Source organism: Trachurus japonicus, chromosome 7 (assembly GCF_045865225.1).
Source record: "Trachurus japonicus isolate A0001 chromosome 7, Traja_1.0".
In the NCBI taxonomy this organism is placed as follows: domain Eukaryota; kingdom Metazoa; phylum Chordata; class Actinopteri; order Carangiformes; family Carangidae; genus Trachurus; species Trachurus japonicus.
This window is the reverse complement of record NC_140913.1, coordinates 35,529,338-35,549,008: the sequence shown is the minus strand read 5'-3', so window position 1 is coordinate 35,549,008 and position 19,671 is coordinate 35,529,338. Positions and strand designations below refer to the sequence as shown.

The 19,671-nt window shown below is 47.0% G+C and overlaps 1 protein-coding gene across 3 annotated transcripts in view; it reads left to right on the top strand.

Annotated features, from left to right (window-relative positions):
- Positions 1–19,671, top strand: part of ccm2l (CCM2 like scaffold protein) — a 50,234-nt gene that overhangs the window by 29,786 nt on the left and 777 nt on the right. For all 3 annotated transcript variants that reach the window (XM_085782966.1, XM_085782964.1, XM_085782965.1), the window contains exons 5-10: positions 8,477–9,132; positions 13,316–13,445; positions 14,542–14,605; positions 15,423–15,579; positions 16,900–17,038; positions 19,250–19,397. In XM_085782966.1, the coding sequence (XP_085639092.1) occupies positions 8,477–9,132; positions 13,316–13,445; positions 14,542–14,605; positions 15,423–15,579; positions 16,900–17,038; positions 19,250–19,397 (1,294 nt within the window). The remainder of the gene's footprint in view (positions 1–8,476; positions 9,133–13,315; positions 13,446–14,541; positions 14,606–15,422; positions 15,580–16,899; positions 17,039–19,249; positions 19,398–19,671) is intronic.

Here is a 19,671-nt window from a genome sequence, read left to right as displayed (position 1 = left end):
GACTTGCAGTCGCCGCTCGGGCCCTAATAATAAACATTACAATTTCAATAGGCCTTCGCCGGGCGAGTGCTACTCGCCGCTCGGGCCTAATAAACAGCGCGATTTCAAAAGGGCTTTCGCTGGGCGACTTGCAGTCGCCGCTCGGGCCCTAATAAAAATAGATATTCCATACCATTCAGTGAGAGAAGTGAGAGCGACGGGAGGCAGCAATCCGTCGGATGTCGGGCCTGTATTCTGTTGTAGCAATCCTGAGGCACTCTCCAAGATGTGCGTTGGATAGTCTGTTTCTGTCCTGGGTCTTTAGGGAGTTCATTGACGAAAATGATGACTCGCATATGTATGTGGAGGGGAACATCGTGAGTAGGAGCACTGCAATAGCTCGCGTGTTTTTAAATCGAGCCTGGGGAACCACATTGAGCCAAAAGTCACTCACTGCAACATCTTGGTGTTGCGCTTTGAGCAAATCAGACGTTCCCATCTCCAAGACCTCCATCTGAAGGGATGCCTCATCTATGGAAGGCAGCAGCCTTTTGGCTTCTGTAGTCCACTGGCCGTCGGCGGACATGGAGAATGGCTGTCTCAGGAAGAGAAGGATGTCACCTGAGAGTTTAGGGGAGCTTTCAAATCTTTCTTTGAAGTTTTCTGCCAGCCTGGTCACAAAATCCTTCATTGCAGCATCCTCTCTCTTTTTTGTCTTCTCGCAATGCTCCCGTAGCCGCGGAAAGTGTAGTTTTCTCCCTTTAATGTCCCTCTCCAAAAGTGTCAGCTTTGACTGGAAAGCATCAACCGCCTCGTACACGTCTGCGACAGTGTGATTTCTGCCTTCTGCAGATTAAGCTGATTCAGATGAGACATAATGTCGCACAAAAAAAACACACGTGCCATCAACTTGTCGTCACTTAAAAACAGCTGGAATTCCTGCGCTTTTTGGCTCTGCAAGCTGGATAGAAATGACGCGAGCTCATCGCGCAGGTCACACACTCTTTCCAACACGCGGCCTTTACTCAGCCAGCGCACATCGTTATGCAGCAAGAGATCCTGATGTTCCGCTGACATTTCCTCCAGGAATGTTCTGAGAAGGCGATGTTGCAGACTAGAACTCTCCCGAACAAAATTAACCAGTCTGGTCACCGTATCCATCGCCGTCTTCATTTCCCCACACAGTTTAGCGCACAGCACAGATTTATGGATTATGCAATGAAATGTCAGGAGCGCTGGGTTAACAGTGGCAAGTCTGCTTACCAAGCCCTTGTGTGGTCCAACCATAGACGGAGCCCCATCGGTGACCACGGACACGATTTTACGCACATCCAACCCGTTCTTCTCGAGGAACTGCATCAGCTCATTAAAGACGATTTCCCCAGTTGTGCGCCCAGGTAGAGGGAGTAAACAAAGGAGCTCTTCCCGGAAAGTTTTCCCATCACAGAACCTCACAAACACAGCTAATTGTTCCATATCGGTCCGGTCACAGGACGAATCTATTGCGAGTGACATGGCTTCTGCTGTCTTTAAATCAGTGAGTAGACTGGAAAAACACTCCTCCACTAAAACTTCCACTCTTCTTGTTGCCGTATTAGCCGACAATGGCACCTGCTTTAATAGCTCCACAACAGTCTTCTTGTTTTTCTCATCGTGACTTAAAACCTCTCCAGCCATGTCTATTGCACACTTTTTAATCAAGTCAGCATCAGCAAAGGGCTTTTTAGCTTTAGCCAAGTTCCATGTAACTTGCAGGGATGCAGCTGTGGCGCTCTCCTGTGCAGATGTTGATTTGCTCATAGTTGACACAGAGTGCTTGTATGATGTTATCATGTTCGCAATTTTTTGCTTGCGTTGCTCTGACTTTGCAGGATAGTTTGCAGTGAAACTTGCTGAATGCATTGTGTTGAAATGCCGTTTCAGATTTTCTGCTTTGCAGACAGCTACAGTCTGCATGCATATGAGGCATGTTGGCTTAGAATTGGCGTGGTCAGGCAAAATGAAACAAAAATTATCAGTCCAGTCAGTTTTAAACTGTCTCTGTTTTCTTGGTCAACTTTCCGCTTTTTACAGGCCATGTTGTTCTTTCATAGTCTGACTTACTTTGATATGCCTGGGGATGGCAGGCTGGCGCTGCTTAATCATTGTGCATGTGCAGTTTGTTATTATTGTTTTCGCGCGCTCTAACTGTATCAAATGTACGGTGTGACGTGAGGTAAAAATAACAGCGCGACAGGCGCTTAATGTGCGTGTGTGTGTGCGCCAGCACCTCGCCGAAAGATGAGTTTGCATTTCTGAATATTACTGCATTCGGTGCGGGCCAGATGTTCGGTGCGGGCCAGATGTTTAGCTCTCGCGGGCCGGATGTGGCCCGTGGGCCGCCTATTGGGGATCCCTGCTCTAGATTGTAAATCATCACTTTATCAACATTAGTGACAGCTGCCGGCACAAACCACGAGTTAATACACACTCAAACCGAAGCAACAATAATGTTAACTGTACTCAACAAGCTAGTATTACAAGGTTTACAACAGATATGACAGACAACCTGGGCTGTGTGTGTGCGCGCGCACGCACGTGTGTGTGTGTGTGAGTGCGACGTGCGCGCGCGTGTGTGTGTGTGTGTAAGAAAGAGAGGGAGAGAGAGAAAGTCTGTAACCTGCTAGCTGTTAGCTGCTAGCTGTTAGCTACCGTAGCTCAGGCGTCGGTCTCCGTCAGGTAAAAGCTGCCGTTTATTCCTCAAATGAAGCTCATGAAGTTGTTGAGCCTCTCCGGTACAGTTATCCATCACTGCTGTTGAATTAGCCGCTAAACTGCTGGACGCTAAAACCGAGGGGACCGTCTTTGTTTACAATTCACGAAGGCAACGTGAACGTACGTGCCGCTCACACACTCAGTAGAGTTACGTTAAGAGGCAGCGTAGCTTCAGCCACACACTCACACACACACCGTACGGGCAGAAGAGGCAGAGCAGCTCTGTCTGTGTGATCACCTCTGAAACTACAACGAGACGGCGAGTGGCTTCTACGGCCGCTCTATAGCCTGTGGTTGATTTTTAAAATGTGAAGTAATCCGTCAAGTAATCTCCGTTTTTATCAAATGTACCGGTAATCTGATTACGTTTTTTTTTTTCTGTACTTGTAACGGACTACAGTTACCCTTTTTTTGTATCCTGATTACGTAACGCCGTTAGGCTACATGTAGTCCGTTACTCCCCAAGCCTGCGCATTACAAATACAATTTCGGTAACATTTTACCCGTTACAATCTAAGTAACGCGCGTTACAACGCATTTTCATAAAAACGTGTGAAAACTTATCAGTCTGATCAGGAGGTGATGATCAGCGCAGCAGTAGCAGAGTACTGTACATAGGCTAATAGAAAGTTTCTCACGTTTACAAAAAGAACACATAAAACCAAAGGAAAGCATAATTCATATCGGGGACAGCTCTCCATTCCGACACCCCTCCACTTCGACACCCCGCTGTTCCGAAATAGCCCCACTTCGAAACACCGCTACTCCGACACCCCCTCCTCCCCCCCGCAGCTGTCCAAGGTGCTGAACCGCGTGACGTTGTTTACATTCTGCGTTGTGGCTTGTCTGTGAAACGTGCTGCTCAGGGACTGGGCAGATCTGTCCCACTTGCTTTCTCCCCGACTCCGTTGTTGGAGATCTCCCACACAGTAATAGAAATACACTCTTTATCTTTTTCTCCCCCCCTGCTCCGCTCGAGCGCGGCTGAACCCGGCTTGAGCTCACAGGGGCGCGAGGCTGCTGCAGCCGCCGCTCGTGCTGACAGCTGACTGAGGGAGATGCTTTGGTTGGGCTTAGCCAATGAAGAAAGGAGTTGGTTAAGTTTAGTAAAAAAGACCAGGTAGAGGCTAGACAGGCTAGAAGCATAATGAACATTATGTCATTAATATGAAGTATTTGCTTGTTTTGCAGTTAATTATGCACATGATCCGTTTGACCCCAAAAAGGAAAAAAGGATCAATGCGCACTGCGCACTGGGGGTTTCCCCCAATAGCCTTTTCGGAGTAGCGGGGTCTTTAGAAAAAATAGAAAACCCCGCTATTACGATGAATGGAAGTCTATTGTCGGAAAGGCGGGGTGTAACCATTCATATCTACCAGACAGGTCGACTTGGAGCCGCTAACACGAGTGAGTTAGTTAATGCCGTGGTAAAAGTTCTTTCATCTCCGCTTTTCCTGGCGTCTGGGTCACTCCAGCTGCTGTAGCAGTGTGTTTGAAGCGCCGTTACGCAGCCGTGCAGCGCCCACGGTGCGATCCTAACCTCCCTCTCCAGTACCTGGCTGCTCAGCTCCGGGTCCGGGGCCGAGACCTCACCTCTACTTTCACCTCGTCGTTGATCCCCTCTCGCCCGGGCTTTTAAATCAGAGTGTGGCCTGAGCTCTGCGCCATAGCGCTGTGCCGTAGCGCGCACCTCCGGTCCAGTGAATGACAGCTGGTATCAACGCATTTACTTTCTCTCAGATATTCTCCCACGGTTCTTTTTTTAACATTTATTTATTTATTTTTACCGTAGATCAACAATATGTTTATTTGCTCCTTTGTATTAATTCATTGGATCAAATTCCATTCTGCGTTTGCGGTCATGCAGCTCTCTGCTCTCCTTCTCTCGAAGGACATAATTACAATGCGTAAAACTCATTTCAATCCTGCAGTTTGCATGTGCTGTTATTTAGGCAGTTACTCTTAGTAGATTATCCGCAAAACGTAGTTTTAGTAGCTGCAGAGGCCTACACATTATGCTACATCACCCTCCACTGAATGTATTATCAGCTGCAATGAACTAAACTTTACAGCAGTGTTTTTCAACCTTGGGGTCGGGACCCCATGTGGGGTCGCCTGGAATTCAAATGGGGTCGCCTGAAATGTTGAATGTTGAAATATTATTAGTGGTGGTGGAAATGCTGGGCGAGCCGACCAGCGTTTCCTTACTTTCGGTTTCGTGGCGAGTCATGAGAATAACGCCGCCGAATCTCCGTTTATGGTGGGAACTACGACGGTATGTGATCGTCTTCCAACCTCTGACTTTAATTCTTTTTTTTCTTTTTTTTTTTTTTTAAAGTATATTTTTTCGGCTTTTTGCCTTTTTTTTTTTATTTGATAGTGATGACAGTAGAGATAGACAGGAAATGGGGAGGCAGAGAGAGGGGGAACGACACGCAGGAAAGGCCTGCCCGACGCGGGACTCGAACCGGGGACGCCTGCGGCGAGGACCGCAGCCTCCACATGGGGCGGCCGCTCCACCCACCGCGCCACGCACCGCCCCGTGACTTTAATTCTTGATGAATGAAAACATGAGTCTGTCTTGCGCCGGTCAAGGAATTTCACGGTGTGCGGAGGCTCATAAATGTAGTGTGAAAACACTTCGCTTTTACAAAACTCCTCGTTGTCCCTTTAATCCTGGAACGTCTCCTGGTGGCGGAGCAGTGACAGGGACTGATAGATCTCCCCCCCTGCGGCTGTTGTTGGGGTTAGTTGTTCTTTCCCCAGCACTTGTCCTTCCTCCTTAACCAGAGCCAAAAGCTTCCTTTCTCAGCCTCCTCTGCCAGCTCTTTGGTTGCCTTCTTCAGGTTCCCTCCTGTCACTCCTGCGTCCCTCAAAAGGCAAGGCAATTTTATTTGTATAGCCCGTTTTACAAACAGTTTGTCTCAAAGGGCTTTACATGGCATCACAACAACATCCTCTGCCCTTAGACCCTCACATCCACTGAGGAAAAACTCCATGGAAAACCCTTTTAACAGGGAAAACCAGGAGAAACCTCAGGGTGAGCGATGCAGGCAGCGGCTGGTGCAGAGAGATGGAGCTCCGGTGGATCTGCGGAAACACAGAGAGAGTGCAAGACACCAAGGCCAAACTACAAAGTACAACAGAAAATGACAGTTCAAAAAGGCGTGTGGTTGACTGCCCCACATAGCCTCAGCATCCAACTTTCACTGGATCGATGGTGGTCTTCCAGCTAGACGTCCGGCACTCAGCAGCCAACTCTGAGTACTTGGCCTTTTTTCGTTCATAGGCGGCCTCGATCCCCCTCCACCGCTGGTTGCCTTAGAGGACCACGCCACTATGTCCGGGCGGAGTGATGTAGCAGTGATCTCGACCGGGAAACGGAGCTGCCTGTCGAGGTTGACTCTCATGTTCCACTCCTGGTTAGGGGAGAATGGTCTGTGTTTCTTTTGGCCTGGTGTCTCTTCTCCCCCCACCTTCCATGACTAAGCAGATGAAGCTGTGGTTCTCTGAAGGTGGTACTCCTCTGCTGCCTTGTCGACGGCCCTCCAACACCTCTGCTAGCTTCCTCAGGACCTGGTCATGGCGCGATCTTACAGCCTGACAGGATGTGCTGGAGGTTTGCATTAGGGGTGTTGCAGAGTGTGCAGCATTCCTCGCACCCGAACCACTGGTGAAGGTTCGTAGGACAGGGAAGCGTGTCAACTGTTGCACGGATGAGGAAGCTGAGCCTTGCCTGCGGGATCTTCCAAAGGTCTGTCCAACTGATGTTTCGGTTGATGATGTAGTGTATTATCCACCTGTACTTTTGCTTTAATATCTTAAATTATTGTATGTTCTTCTTTGTATGTGTGCCTTGTTTGGAACTGAAGGAATGTGTGGATCTCTGCTCTGCTAATGGACTTCATGTTTGTTTAGAAGTAATATGATCGAATGGAATGTGCCTGGTTTAAGGTGATTGTTGATTCTGCTGTCTCCCCTAATGGTCAAGGGCCCTGATATACAGGCCATTGGGTTTGTTTTTGCCTAAAAGTTAAAATGTTAGATCAGACGTCATTGACCACCTGTTTGGAGAAGGTGCAGTGTTGGAGATAAGCCAACATATAAAAAGGATGGTTTTTGAGTTGAGAGAAGGAGATCTCATTTTGGCACCAGAGATGCTCCAGGATTCGACATTTTTGTACACTGTTCTTGTTGTTGTTAATAAACTCCTTTTTTGAATACAAACGAAGACGTGTCCAGCGGTGATTCCTTCTTTTCATCAACACATCAATATACCACAATGACTCCTTCCCAGGTTGTCCAGCTTCCTTGTCGGCCCTGTGACACGGCCTTGATCTTATAGCGCTCCTCCTCCATCCTCGTCACCTCCGCTACCACCATCTCCTTCCTCTTTTTCCGGTTGGCCTTTGACCAGAACCGTGGTGCTTCTCCCCACCCTAGGCCTGCCCTTCCTGCCTGGACTCTTCCGACAATCTCTTTACTTGGTGTTGCAGGCGACTGATGGCTCTGTCGACCTCAGTTTGGGCATTCCACTTTCGGCCTGTCGGAATCTTGATGTTTGCATTCCTTACAGCCTGGTCGGTGGACTCTCTTAACTCTTTTCCTGCTTGCAGCCCAAACTGATGGATTGGAGCGGAAGTTGGAGGGTGTTCCTTCCGAACAGGACCGTTTCAGAGAGGCATCTTGGCAGCCCCAACCACTTTCTGATGAATGTGTTGGCCTTTCCATCCATCTTACTTGTGGTGGATGAGGGGATCTCACTCATTTTCAGCGGCCACATCACTCTCCTGTAGAGTGTGAAGTGGTAGCACAAGACTTTGTACTTACCTGGGAAACATTTATGTACAAAATAAGGTACAACTGTCAAAAAGAACTCTTCTCCATGAATGGGATGGGGGATGTGTTAAAGTGTTTGATGTAATAACATATCTGTCAAGCTGTAGCAGCTGGAAATGTCCTGTAAAGTCCTGGGAGATGATTTCAAGAAACGAGTGGGAACCCTGTAGCTGTTGCTGGGGACGGCTCTCCACTCCGACACCCCGCTGTTCCGAAATGCCCCCACTCCGAAACACCGCTGTTCCGACACAGTCCCTCCCCGCAGCTGTCCAAGGTGCTGAACCGCGTGACGTTGTTTACACTCTGCGTTGTGGCTTGTCTGTGAAACGTGCGCTGCTCAGGGACTGGGCAGATCTGTCCCACTTGCTTTCTCCCCGACTCCGTTGTTGGAGATCTCCCACACAGTAATAGAAATACACTTTTTTTCTCCCCCCCTGCTCCACTTAAGCAATGAAGAAAGGAGTTGGTTAAGTTTAGTAAAAAGACCAGGTAGAGGCTAGACAGGCTAGAAGCATAATGAACATTAGCCTATATGTCATTAATGTGAAGTATTTGCTTGTTTTGCAGTTAATTATGCACATGATCCGTTTGACCCCAAAAAGGAAAAAAAGGATCAATGCGCACTGCACAGCCTCCGGTTCCTTTCTGAATACGTCCGTCTGTCCGTTCGGAGTGGGGGGGTTTCCCCCAATAGACTTTTCGGAATAGCGGGGTCTTTAGAAAAAATAGAAAACCCCGCTATTACGATGAATGGAAGTCTATTTTCGGAAAGACAGGGCTTCGGAAAGGCGGGGTGTAACCGCTGTTGCTATATATTGTGGGATTTGTGCTGTGAGCGCTATACTTGCAGCCATTAAAAAAAGAAACAGACGTTGGGTTTGACATGTGTGTTTTAAACCCTCAGGTCTGAACGTGGACACTGTGGTTGCCGGGGACGACAGCCTCGACAGGAAGAAGCCGACGGGCATCGACGGCCGACGCCAAACCATGAGCTGCAACGCCGACCCACGGCCAGCAGGGGGTACGATGGAGCGGCGACACACCATCTGTGGGGTGGACTGGAGGCCGTCGCTGTCCAGGAGCAACCACGACAAGAACCAGAACGTGGAGAGGGGAGGAGGAGGAGTGGGGGGAGGAGGAGGAGGAGGAGGAGGAGGGGGAGGGGGAGGGGAGAGAGGAGGAGGAGGCAGTTTAGAGAGGAAGAGAGTGGGGGGGAGCTGGGAGAGGAGGCAGCAAACACGTAAAACAGGAGGCAGCTGGGAGAACCGCAGAGCCAGGCCCATGAGCGGGAGCTGGGGGGTGGGAGGAGGGGGAGGGGGAGGGAGCTGGGAGAGGAGGCACGGGGGAGGAGGAGGAGGTGGAGGAGGGGGGAGCTGGGAGAAGAGGCACGGAGGAGGAGGAGGAGGAGGGGGCAGCTGGGAGCGCCGTCAGGCCTGCACAGGGAGCTGGGAGCGCGGGAAGAGCTACGGCAGCTGGGAGAGGAGGAACCACAACCCACTGGAGCCGACGCCGTGTCCCGATGCCTACTGCAACCTGGTCATCCTGGCCGTGGACAACAGGGTGGGTGTCCTCTACTGTCCTCTACCTGTCCTCTACTGTCCTCTACCTGTCCTTTACCTGTCCCGATGCCTACTGCAACCTGGTCATCCTGGCCGTGGACAACAGGGTGGGTGTCCCTTACCTGTCCTCTACCTGTCCTCTGTCCTCTACCTGTCCTCTACTGTCCTCTACCTGTCCTGATGCCTACTGCAACCTGGTCATCCTGGCCGTGGACAACAAGGTGGGTGTCCTCTACTGTCCTCTACCTGTCCTTTACCTGTCCTGTCCTCTACTGTCCTCTACCTGTCCTGATGCCTACTGCAACCTGGTCATCCTGGCCGTCCCTTACCTGTTACCGGTCCACTATCTGTCCTGATGCCTACTCTGCCCTACAACAGAAGAAAGGGTTAACTCCTCAGAGTGCCGTTCTGAGAAAAATGAGTTTAAAGTATTTTTGTTGTCCAGTCAACTGTATTGAACTTGGGCGCATGACGTCTGTCCGACTACCCATTTCTCCGACCATACATTTCTTTATTTTTGCGTCCATTAGTCCGACCTCCCACTTCTCCGACTTCAGTAGCCCTAACCCTTAACCTTACCCTAAACCTAACCTTAACACTGTAGAATGGGTAGTCGGAGAAATGAGCCGTCGGACTTTTGGGCAGTCGGACTGATGTATGCTTCCCATTGAACTTAGGATTCTAAAAATTGGTCAAATCCTTGCTTTTGCGAGTAGTAGTCTAGCTGTGTAAAAATACTTAACTCAAACTTAACATTTTACCCTTATTTCAGAGTTACCTCTGTCTGTTTGTGCATTGAGGCAAATTATAAGCTGGCCATACAACGCAAGAAACTCCCATTGGTTCATAATGGTAGTAGTCTGTTGTACAGTAGGGCGAGTTGTCTATACGCAGAGAGAAAAAGGTAACTCTAGTTACTGTGTTCTCTTGTTTCACCGCAGTTTTTGGGAGTTACTGTGAAAACCACCCGCAAATATATCCCAAATAAGATAACGTTGAGTCAAGATATTTATCCACATGATGTAGCAGAACCTTTAATGTCCCAAAAATGACAAAATCTCATTTTTGACAAAAAATGAGTTACACCTTTCTTGCGTTGTAGGGCAGAACTGCAACCTGGTCATCCTGGCCATGGACAACAATGTGCGTATCTGTCCTCTACTTGTTTTTACCAAGGGTGCAGTTGTGGGTCTGAGAAGTGAAGTCACTTCCGCGTTCAACAAACTGCAATCCCCTCTTCTTCCTCTGGGGGCTGGTGTCAGAAAGCAGCATTCTCCATAGACCCCCATGTTAAAATCACCCACTTTACATCCTCAATAAACATGATCAAAGCCTGGTGTCAGCACGTTTTTTGGTCTCAACCAACTAAAGAAATTTGACCTGTCCATTTTGGACTATTCGCGCCAATGTGCTTGCGCACTTGACACTCAAAAAAAAGACGACTTTCATGTCGATCATGGCTGACAGCTCCACTGTTGCTGCACTGTAGGCTACTTGCTGTACAAGTCCCAGAGGCGCCAGAAAACTATGTGTGGCAAGGTGAAGAGGGTCCGGACGGGGATTGAACCCACACCTCCCGGGTAATAGTCATGCGCGCTTGCCAGTCACCCAAAGGGACATCCCCTTGGCCAAGTAGCCAGGGCGCATGATCAATTGGAGGCATAGTGACAGGAACTAGAGCATGACTGTTACGACTGCCGTCGTTATCTGTTAAATGTGTGCAGGTGTGTGTGTGGTGTGTCTGTCTCTCCTCCCAGGTGGTGCTTGTTAGCCTCCGATTCCTCCCACTCCGAGCGATTGGTGCCTGGTCCTCAGCCTGGTCGGGGATTGGTGCGTGGGTCTGGGGGCTTGGCATTTAAACTCCAGCTGAGCAGTCGGCGGGGGGCAGAGCACGGCAGAAGACTCCTTTCCTTAACCCAACCAGCCACCTTTAGTTATGTTGTTGTTTTGTAGGGGTGGACCGCCATTTCAGTTATCAGTTTTCTCATGTTTTGTGGTTAGCCAGGGAGGGCAGATTATGTTCTTTCCTTTTCTTTTCTTTGCAGGTCAGTTTGCCACTTTGAGTTAGATTCCTCTTTTGTTTGTTATGTTGGCCTGGGTCCACCCTGAAGTCCTCTTAGTTACTTATATTTACCCTACCTATTTTTGTACAACAATAAATTATGAGCTGTTTCACACTCGAATCATGGTGGCTGTCTTGAGTTCTGGGAAGAGAGTGTCTCGTATTCATGTTGCTCCTCAGAGACCCCTAGCTGGGGCGTAACAATGACACGGGAGTGGATTTTCACTCCCGTCCCATCCCACTCCCAGAGAAAAAATCCCGTCCCGTCCCAATCCCGGGCCAGAGTAAAAAAATAAATCCCATCCCGTCCCACTCCTGTAGAATGACTCCCAATCCCATCCCGCTCCCACTCAAAATTACTCCCACTCCCATCCCACTCCCGTTTTTATTTTTTATTCATTATTCCTGACTTTATTCTGTAGCTCACACTTAACGGCTTCATCTCCTCCACCTCCCTCCATTGTTGTCAGGGTTTATATGATATATTATGATATTATATGATATTAACTCTGATATGAATTATATCTTATTATTTAACTACTTAAATTACAGTAGTATAAACTTATTTGTTGAACTCAGCCTGATGTAAACATTAAAACTCAGTATCCAGTCACACAAGCAGCTCCATGTCCCTGTGTGATGTTCAGGGACAGTCAGGACAGTTGGTGGACAGACAGAGAGCTTTAAGGTTGAAGAAATATTAATTAAGGGTGCACTGTGAGGCTGTGACCCGACCACATGTCAGCTTTAGGAGAGAAAACTCAGCTGTTCTCAGCTCCACCGCGACCAGCGCTTTTTTTTTTTTTTTTTTTTTTTTAAATAGCTCCGTGGTATCGACCCAGCTGAAACACGGGAGGACACGCTGTATTTATCAATGCTTGGTCGCCGTGCTTAGACACCGGGAGACACAACCCGAGACCGGACACCGGAGGAGAAGCAGGTCGGATGTGCACGAAAAAAACAACACCGAATGCGCGCCGCTACGGCGTCGCTTTGGGTTGTGAGCGCACATGACGCGCGTCTATATTGAAAGTAATGCTCGCAAAAGACGCTACATCTGCCTTTTAATCAAGGCGGCGCCCAAAATCACCAAGGCTGCTAAGTGAAAGAGTAGAAGAGAGAAGAGAAAAGTGCCACTGAAAGATGACTACAAACATGGACGCATCTGACCTTTTGGTTGTTTAACACGGCTGAAAATCATCATCTATTAATGGCGTTCCCGCTCCTGCCCGCTCCCGTTGATTTTTATTCCCGTCCCGTCCCAATCACGGGATCAATAAAATTTTGACTCCCATCCCGCGGGAATCCCACGGGAATCACGTGACCCGCGGGAATTCCCGACAAATGTCATCCTCTAACAGGAACCTCAACTGTCACATCTGCAAGTGCTAACTGATGCTAAAGTTTCATTCATAGAGAAACACAGTCAGTAACGTTGTAAAACAATCCACAGGTAGTTTACCTCCGCACTGACTTTCAGCCTCCTCTGTTCTTATTCTGCCCCGATAAGAAACAGCAGCAGTGCCGGTTGCCCACTCACAGCAACGGTCAGCTTCATGTTGGTCTGTGTGCAAACTACCGTGTTTACATCAGAGAAGTGACGTCGGCTTGAACTCGTCGCTGATTGGATGTCGTGGCGTGATGCCGCTTAAAAAGTTCAATATTTTCAACTTTTTTCGCGCCGCTTCAAACGCTCCATTTGTGCCGCCGCCTCCTGAATCGCGTGTCATCGCACCATTTACATTGACTTTCAATGTAGAGTTGCCGCTCAGTTTGTGTCTATCGCGTTTGGTGTGAACGCCCTTATACACAGACATCTTGACCTGTTGGTGTTGCAACAAGGATCAATCAACCAATCAATAACTGATTCATTGATGAACCAGAGTCGACTCAGAGGTGAAGAGTGATCACACTGAGCTCAGTCTGGTGCTCAGAGAGAGAAACAGTTTGTTCATCAGGTTCAATGATCCAACTGTAGAAAGTAGGACAGGGAACACACACACACATTCATAGTGAGACTGTGTTGTTGCATAACCTGAACCACTGCATCGCATTTACACCAGAGTCGCTTTGTCATTGGATTTGTGTGTGTGTGTGTGTGTGTGTGTGTGTGTGTGTGCAGGATGCTGCTGAGGAGTACTGCTCTCTGATCTGTCAGATGTTCCAGATCATCTACGGCCATCAGACGATCGAGTGTGTCGACAGGGCGGGGTTTCATCACACCGTGCCGGACTGCTATTGGCTGCAGAGGAGTGAGTGACAACATGGGAACTTACCCTCTTTTTAATTTGCATTAGACACATGAACCCCACATATACAGTTAAAGGGATAGTTCACCCAAAATTGAAATTTCTGTCTGTCTTCGTAACAAAAAGACACACCAAAAAACATCCAACAAGCTTGAAATATAGATTTATTAAATTTTTTCGGGACAATTTCTCATGTTGGGGCTTCAATACAAGACGGACATTACATACGAGCAGCATGGAGGTATCTGGATGTTTTTTGGTGTGTCTTTTTGTTACAAAGACAGTTGGTATCCATTAGCAACCGTTATATGGACATGCACTGCTACGCCGAGACCCCCTGTAACTCAGAGAAGCCACGGAGGACTCTGAAACTTCTCCCAGCCCTCAGTCCACATGAGGGGGAGGAGATAATGATCAATTTTGGGTGAACTATCCCTTTAATGTTGGTGACACTGGTTAAACGTTTTACTGGTTCCCAGCAGTTTGTGTTGCTGTTGGGTTAAAGGAGCTGGTTTTAATCATCTGACTGGGTTTGAATCTTCATGGTCACAGATTGTAACAATAGGAATCTCAGTATTTTCCACTTAAAAACATGAGCTGCTGCAATCAGAGCAAAGAGCAGGATGATGTCGCTAGATTAAACTTTTCCCATATCCCGTCGGCAAAACACCAAATACATCCTTCTTCTAAATGAACGACTTCAGTTCAGTTTCTGGCTCAACTTTTAAAGAAAATGACAAGTTGAATTCTGTCAAAGTTGATGCCAACGCCGACTCAAACGATTCCTTTGCCAAAGCCATCTATCTTCTGGTCATGTTTTTCACCGTCACAAGTATGTCGTCATGGCGTTAAGCCGCCCAGCGACTCTCTAAACAGATAGAGCGCTGTGATTGGTCAACACAAACGGTGTTCCAGACTCAAAAAGTTCCTATGGCTCGTTTCTAGACCCACCTACGGAGCAAAGAGATCTGCTGCTGCTAGGGGGCAGAGAGGTTTCTAGGCTAGTCCAACACCTCAGAACTGAAAAAAACCGAACACTGCTGTTTCTTTAGGGACGCCTCCTTTAAACTTTGAACTGTGTGTGTCTGTGTGTGTGTAGGTGACAGCTGTCTGACTGACATGTCCTACGGTTATGATCCAGAGTTCAGCTGCTGCAGCTCCTAGTGAGTATAACGTCTGCTCCTCTCAACGTCTCCGTACAGGACGCCATGTTGAACTCTTTTCTCATCAGCAGCTTGTACAGATCCAAGTTCAGGTTTCACTGTGATTTCCTAAATATGTGTGGAGCAGTTTCACTTCTACTGAACACACAAGATTCCAGATAACATTTATTAATGTACATAAAACATTACAACATTAGTGAATCTGCAGACTGACAGTTAATTAAACTCTCACATGTTCTACACAGAGTAAAATAGAAGTACGGAAATGTACTCAAAAGGGTACAAGCCCTTGCCGCTCCAGGCGTACCTTTTTTAGAGACAATTTTGTACCATTCTGGAACATTTATGTGCCTTTTCTACCCCCAAAAGGTACACATATGTACTCTAGAGTACAATAATTGGCCCTATAGGCTACAGTAGGACAGAACTGTACCTTTAAGTACAGAAATGTCCCCCTTCTGTACCACTATTTTTCTCTGTGTAATTGGTTTTACTCATCCGGTTTAGACTGGATTAATTTATTCCTTTCCATAAACATAGTTGTTTCAGTATTCAAACAATAACACACATCATTTTTATTGTAATATAAAAGGACATCTTCTGTCTGATGTTTAAATCCACAATTATTAAATGCAGTTGATGAAAAAAAATACATTTTGGATTTAATGTTAATCCGGGAGAATCCTGTCAGTGGTTTAGAGATGATGACGAGTATCAACACTAACATGGACAGTGACATGGTGTGTGTGTGTGTGTGTGTGTGTGTGTGTGTGTGTGTGTGTGTGTGTGTGTGTGTGTGTGTGTGTGTGTGTCTCAGTGACGGCTCTCAGGAAGCCTTCGAGCTCTACTACAGCGAGACGTACAGCGAGAGCTCGTCTCTGTCTCTGCAGGACTCCCATCGCAGCCTGGCCGAGGCCGGCGACGCCGCAGACGGTAACCCCGGACTACTGCTGATGCACGAGTACATGATCACTGTGAGTACTACCATCACTGTGAGTAGTACATGATCACTGTGAGTACTACCATCACTGTGAGTAGTACATGATCACTGTGAGTACATGATCACTGTGAGTAGTACATGATCACTGTGAGTAAGTAAGTTAGTAAATTCTTTTATTGTCCTGAAACGGGGAAGTGTTTTTGCAGCAGCTGCTTAAACATTTAAAATACATGACAACAAGGAGATGGAAAGACGAAGAGACAAAGAGCACAGCACTACAACACTGATGGCAGGTAAAAAGCAACAAGCCACTGTAAAACTCAACAAGAAATAGATAAAACAACAATAGATCAAAATCTAAAAATACATGGACATAACCATAATAAATAAATAAGTGCAAAACAAAGTGACTGTGTGACTACCTCCTTTTCCCCGCGTTAAGGAGGGTGAGAGCTGTGGGGGTGAATGAGTATTTGTATCTGAATGGGGGGGAAACTAAAAAAGGGTTAGGGTACATGATCACTGTGAGTGTGTGTTGGACTCTGTGCTGGGCTGCCGTTTGTTGTTCACAATGAACAGTTTTTAGATTAAAGTTTCCTGTTTTCAAAGTTTCCACCAGACCTCAGTTCTCCCTCGTTTCCTCTTCCTGTGGAGAGCAGGAGGCCCAACAGAGCAGCACTGAACATTAACAACACTGATAATTAAAGGGACAACCAGGAGTTTCTATCTGGTTATAAAAAGTCTGATATTAATGTGGATGAATCTCCGTTACCACTTGTTAATGGTCCATTTTAGATAAATCTATGGTTTTGTCTCTATGGTTATTTTGTTATTATTAGTGGTGGTGGAAATGCTGGGCGAGCCGACCAGCGTTTCTTTACTTTCGGTTTCGTGGCGAGTCATGAGAATAACGCCGCCGTATGAATCTCCGTTTATGGTGGGAACTACGACGGTATGTGATCGTCTTCCAACCTCTGACTTTAATTCTTGATGAATGAAAACATGAGTCTGTCTTGACCCGGTCAAAGAATTTCACGGTGCGGAGGCTCATAAATGTAGTGTGAAAACACTTCACTTTAACAAAATTCCTGGTTGTCCCTTTAACAACACTTAACATTAACAACACTGAACATTAGTAATGTGACGTTAGTTTGCACGTTGTTGTAAAAACCTGCATAGTTCAGATGTGTGTGGCTGCAGCTGCACTTTCTGTTTCTGAGGCGTCAGACCTCGACCTCGTTGTCAGTCAGCTGCAGCTGCTGATCGATCTGTGTGTTGTTACACTGTGATTACATGAATAATCAGTGTGTGTGTGTGTGTGTGTGTGTGTGTGTGTGTGTGTGTGTGTGTGTAGCTGCGTAACAAGCTGAGTCCGGTGGAGCTGCAGCAGTTTGCCGTGCTGCTGAGAGAATACAGGCTGGGATCGAACATCGACCACTTCTGCTCCGAGCTGCTTCATCTGTACGGAGACAACCGCAAGTTCCTGCTGATGGGTGAGAAACCACAACACACTATTTATTCTGTTTGTGTGGATGTGGAGCTGTGGAAAGATGCTCTGTGTGTGTGTGTGTGTGTGTGTGTGTGTGTGTGTGTGTGTGTGTGTGTGTTTACTGCAACAAATTCAGCATTGACCCACTTCCACTGAGGAAACCACCACTTCCTGTTAGTGAGCGAGAGGCTGATGTTTCTCTCCACACACACACTGTTCACTCTCACTGTGCTGCTGCTGCTGCTGCATCATCATCATCATCATCATCATCATCATCATCATCATCATCATCATCATCATCATCATCATCATCATCATCATCACCTGTGTCAGTCGACCCCTCAGAGATCATAGAGTCCAGCAGTGACACATCATAGGCTCCAAAAATGGTCATTTCCTCCGTATCCACAACAAATCGTAAAAGTAGGATTGACAATAACAATCTCTGTAGTTTTACAGTCCAAGTCTTTAAAGGGATAGTATCTTTTTTTTTTTTTAAGTGTGGTTGTATGATCTCCAAATAGCCCCTAAGTACTTTAATTGCAGTAGAAGACTCTCTGCACTCCTCCCGTTAGCGACGCCAGCCCATAATAGCCCTGCCCAGAGATTTACAACATACAGTGTTGTGAACAGACCCAAAGAAACGGCCTATTTTCACGGCCTAAAAGAGGTTTTACCTGAAAAAAAATACACAGTTTTTATTTGGACCTAACCAACTGCTGATCGGGTTAGCCCCGGGTTAACCCTAACCCTGGGCGGAGGGATACGTGAGTTGGTTAGGTCCAAATAAAAACTGTGTTTTTCCTGCACTTTGAGGGGCTGGAAAAAATTATATTATAGTGAACAATGGAACTGTGTATTTTTTTTCAGGTAAAACCTCTTTTAGGCCGTGAAAATAGGCCGTTTCTTTGGGTCCATTCACAACACTGTCTGTTGTAAATCTCTGGGCAGGGCTATTATGGGCTGGCGTTGCTAACGGGAGGAGTGCAGAGAGTCTTCTACTGCACTTAGGGGCTATTTGGAGATCATACAACCACACTTTTAAAAAAATGATACTATCCCTTTAAAGGCCGTTTTCTCAGAAAGAGTTTTTCAGACTCAGACTCCTCTCTAGAAATCTCCACTTCAGCAGCACTTCCAGACACCAAACCTTCCACTTTGATCCCTTTCTATATCCTGAAGGTTTTTACAGAGGGGATTGTTGATATATCATTCACAGCCTCATTTATACAACTTTTTAGTACTAAAAACATGGAGACATTAGATGTTTTAGGGCTGTTGACAGTTTTTCTCATCTACAGAGTGATAAAAAGAGATATCCACAATCCTCCTCTGGAAAAACTAAAGACTCTAATATGTCAACAAGATAAAACAAAGCAGCTTTATCCATTGTTCAGATTTCTATTCTGGAAATGTCTGCAAATTAGCGCATATTTAATTAGATATTGCCTCATTTACTTATTTAAACATAAAATTTGACAAAACTTGTAATACAAAAAATATTTGTCTTAATGTGAGTGATGAACTTGGGAAGTTTCATGGTGATATCTGTTAGTTAATTTTTTTACCTGTACAGGGAAGAACCAACTATTTCTTGGTTCCTTTGAGTTCCAGGCAACCCACTCGTGTTTCTCCGACCTGTTTTACCTGTGAAAGTCACTATAACGGCCACTCGTAACTTCTGACGTGAAGTCGTACCAGATCCAACTGGTACGACTTCACAGGTCGGAAAAACACGAGTTACAAGTTGCCTTGAACGCACCATAACGTCTTGTCAGCAGATGGAGTTAGCAGCCCCCGCCCTCGTCATGGATCTATTGGTCCTCGTCCCTACGTCACCACATTCAGGCGCATCCCTTGGCTGCACACACAGAGAGAACTGCCCCTTTATGCCGTTCTCTCTCCTCATTGGATAAAGGTTGTAGGATACAAGGAAAGTTTTCTCCTGGGCTCAGAGCAGAGCAGAGTGACTGACAGACCCGTGTTTCAGACCAAACACTCTATAGAAGTGATTGCTGTCGGAAGATACAACTATTTAAGACTTAGATTAACACAAACATTCACCTGACTTCTGCTTTAAAGCTGCTGATGAACAGACTCGACATGTTTCACTTCACCAGAATCAGACCTGTGTGTTAGACCCTGAATCTGAGCTTCACACTGTATGTATATGTCCATGTGAAGCTCTAACTCTGTGGTGTCCCCCCCCTCTCAGGGATGCGTCCCTTCATCCCGGACCGAGACGTCGGCGTGTTTGAGAGTTTCCTGGAGAGCATCGGGATCAGAGAGGGAGGGATTTTGACCGACAGCTTCGGACGCATCAAACGCAGCATGAGCAACACGTCGGCCACCGCCATGAGAGGGTACGGCCGTCAGACCGATGATAGAATTAGGGTTAGGTTTTAGAGGGATAGTTCACCCAAAATGAAATGTCCCTCCTTATCTCCTCCCCCTCATGTGGACTAAGGGCTGGGAGAAGTTTCAGAGTCCTCCGTGGCTTCTCTGAGTTACAGGGGGTCTCCGTGCAGCAGTGCATGTCCATATGACGGTTGAGAACGGAGCTCACTTTTCTTCGTCCAAAAAGACACCAAAAAACATCCAAATACCTCCATGCTGCTCGTCTGTAATGTCCCTCTT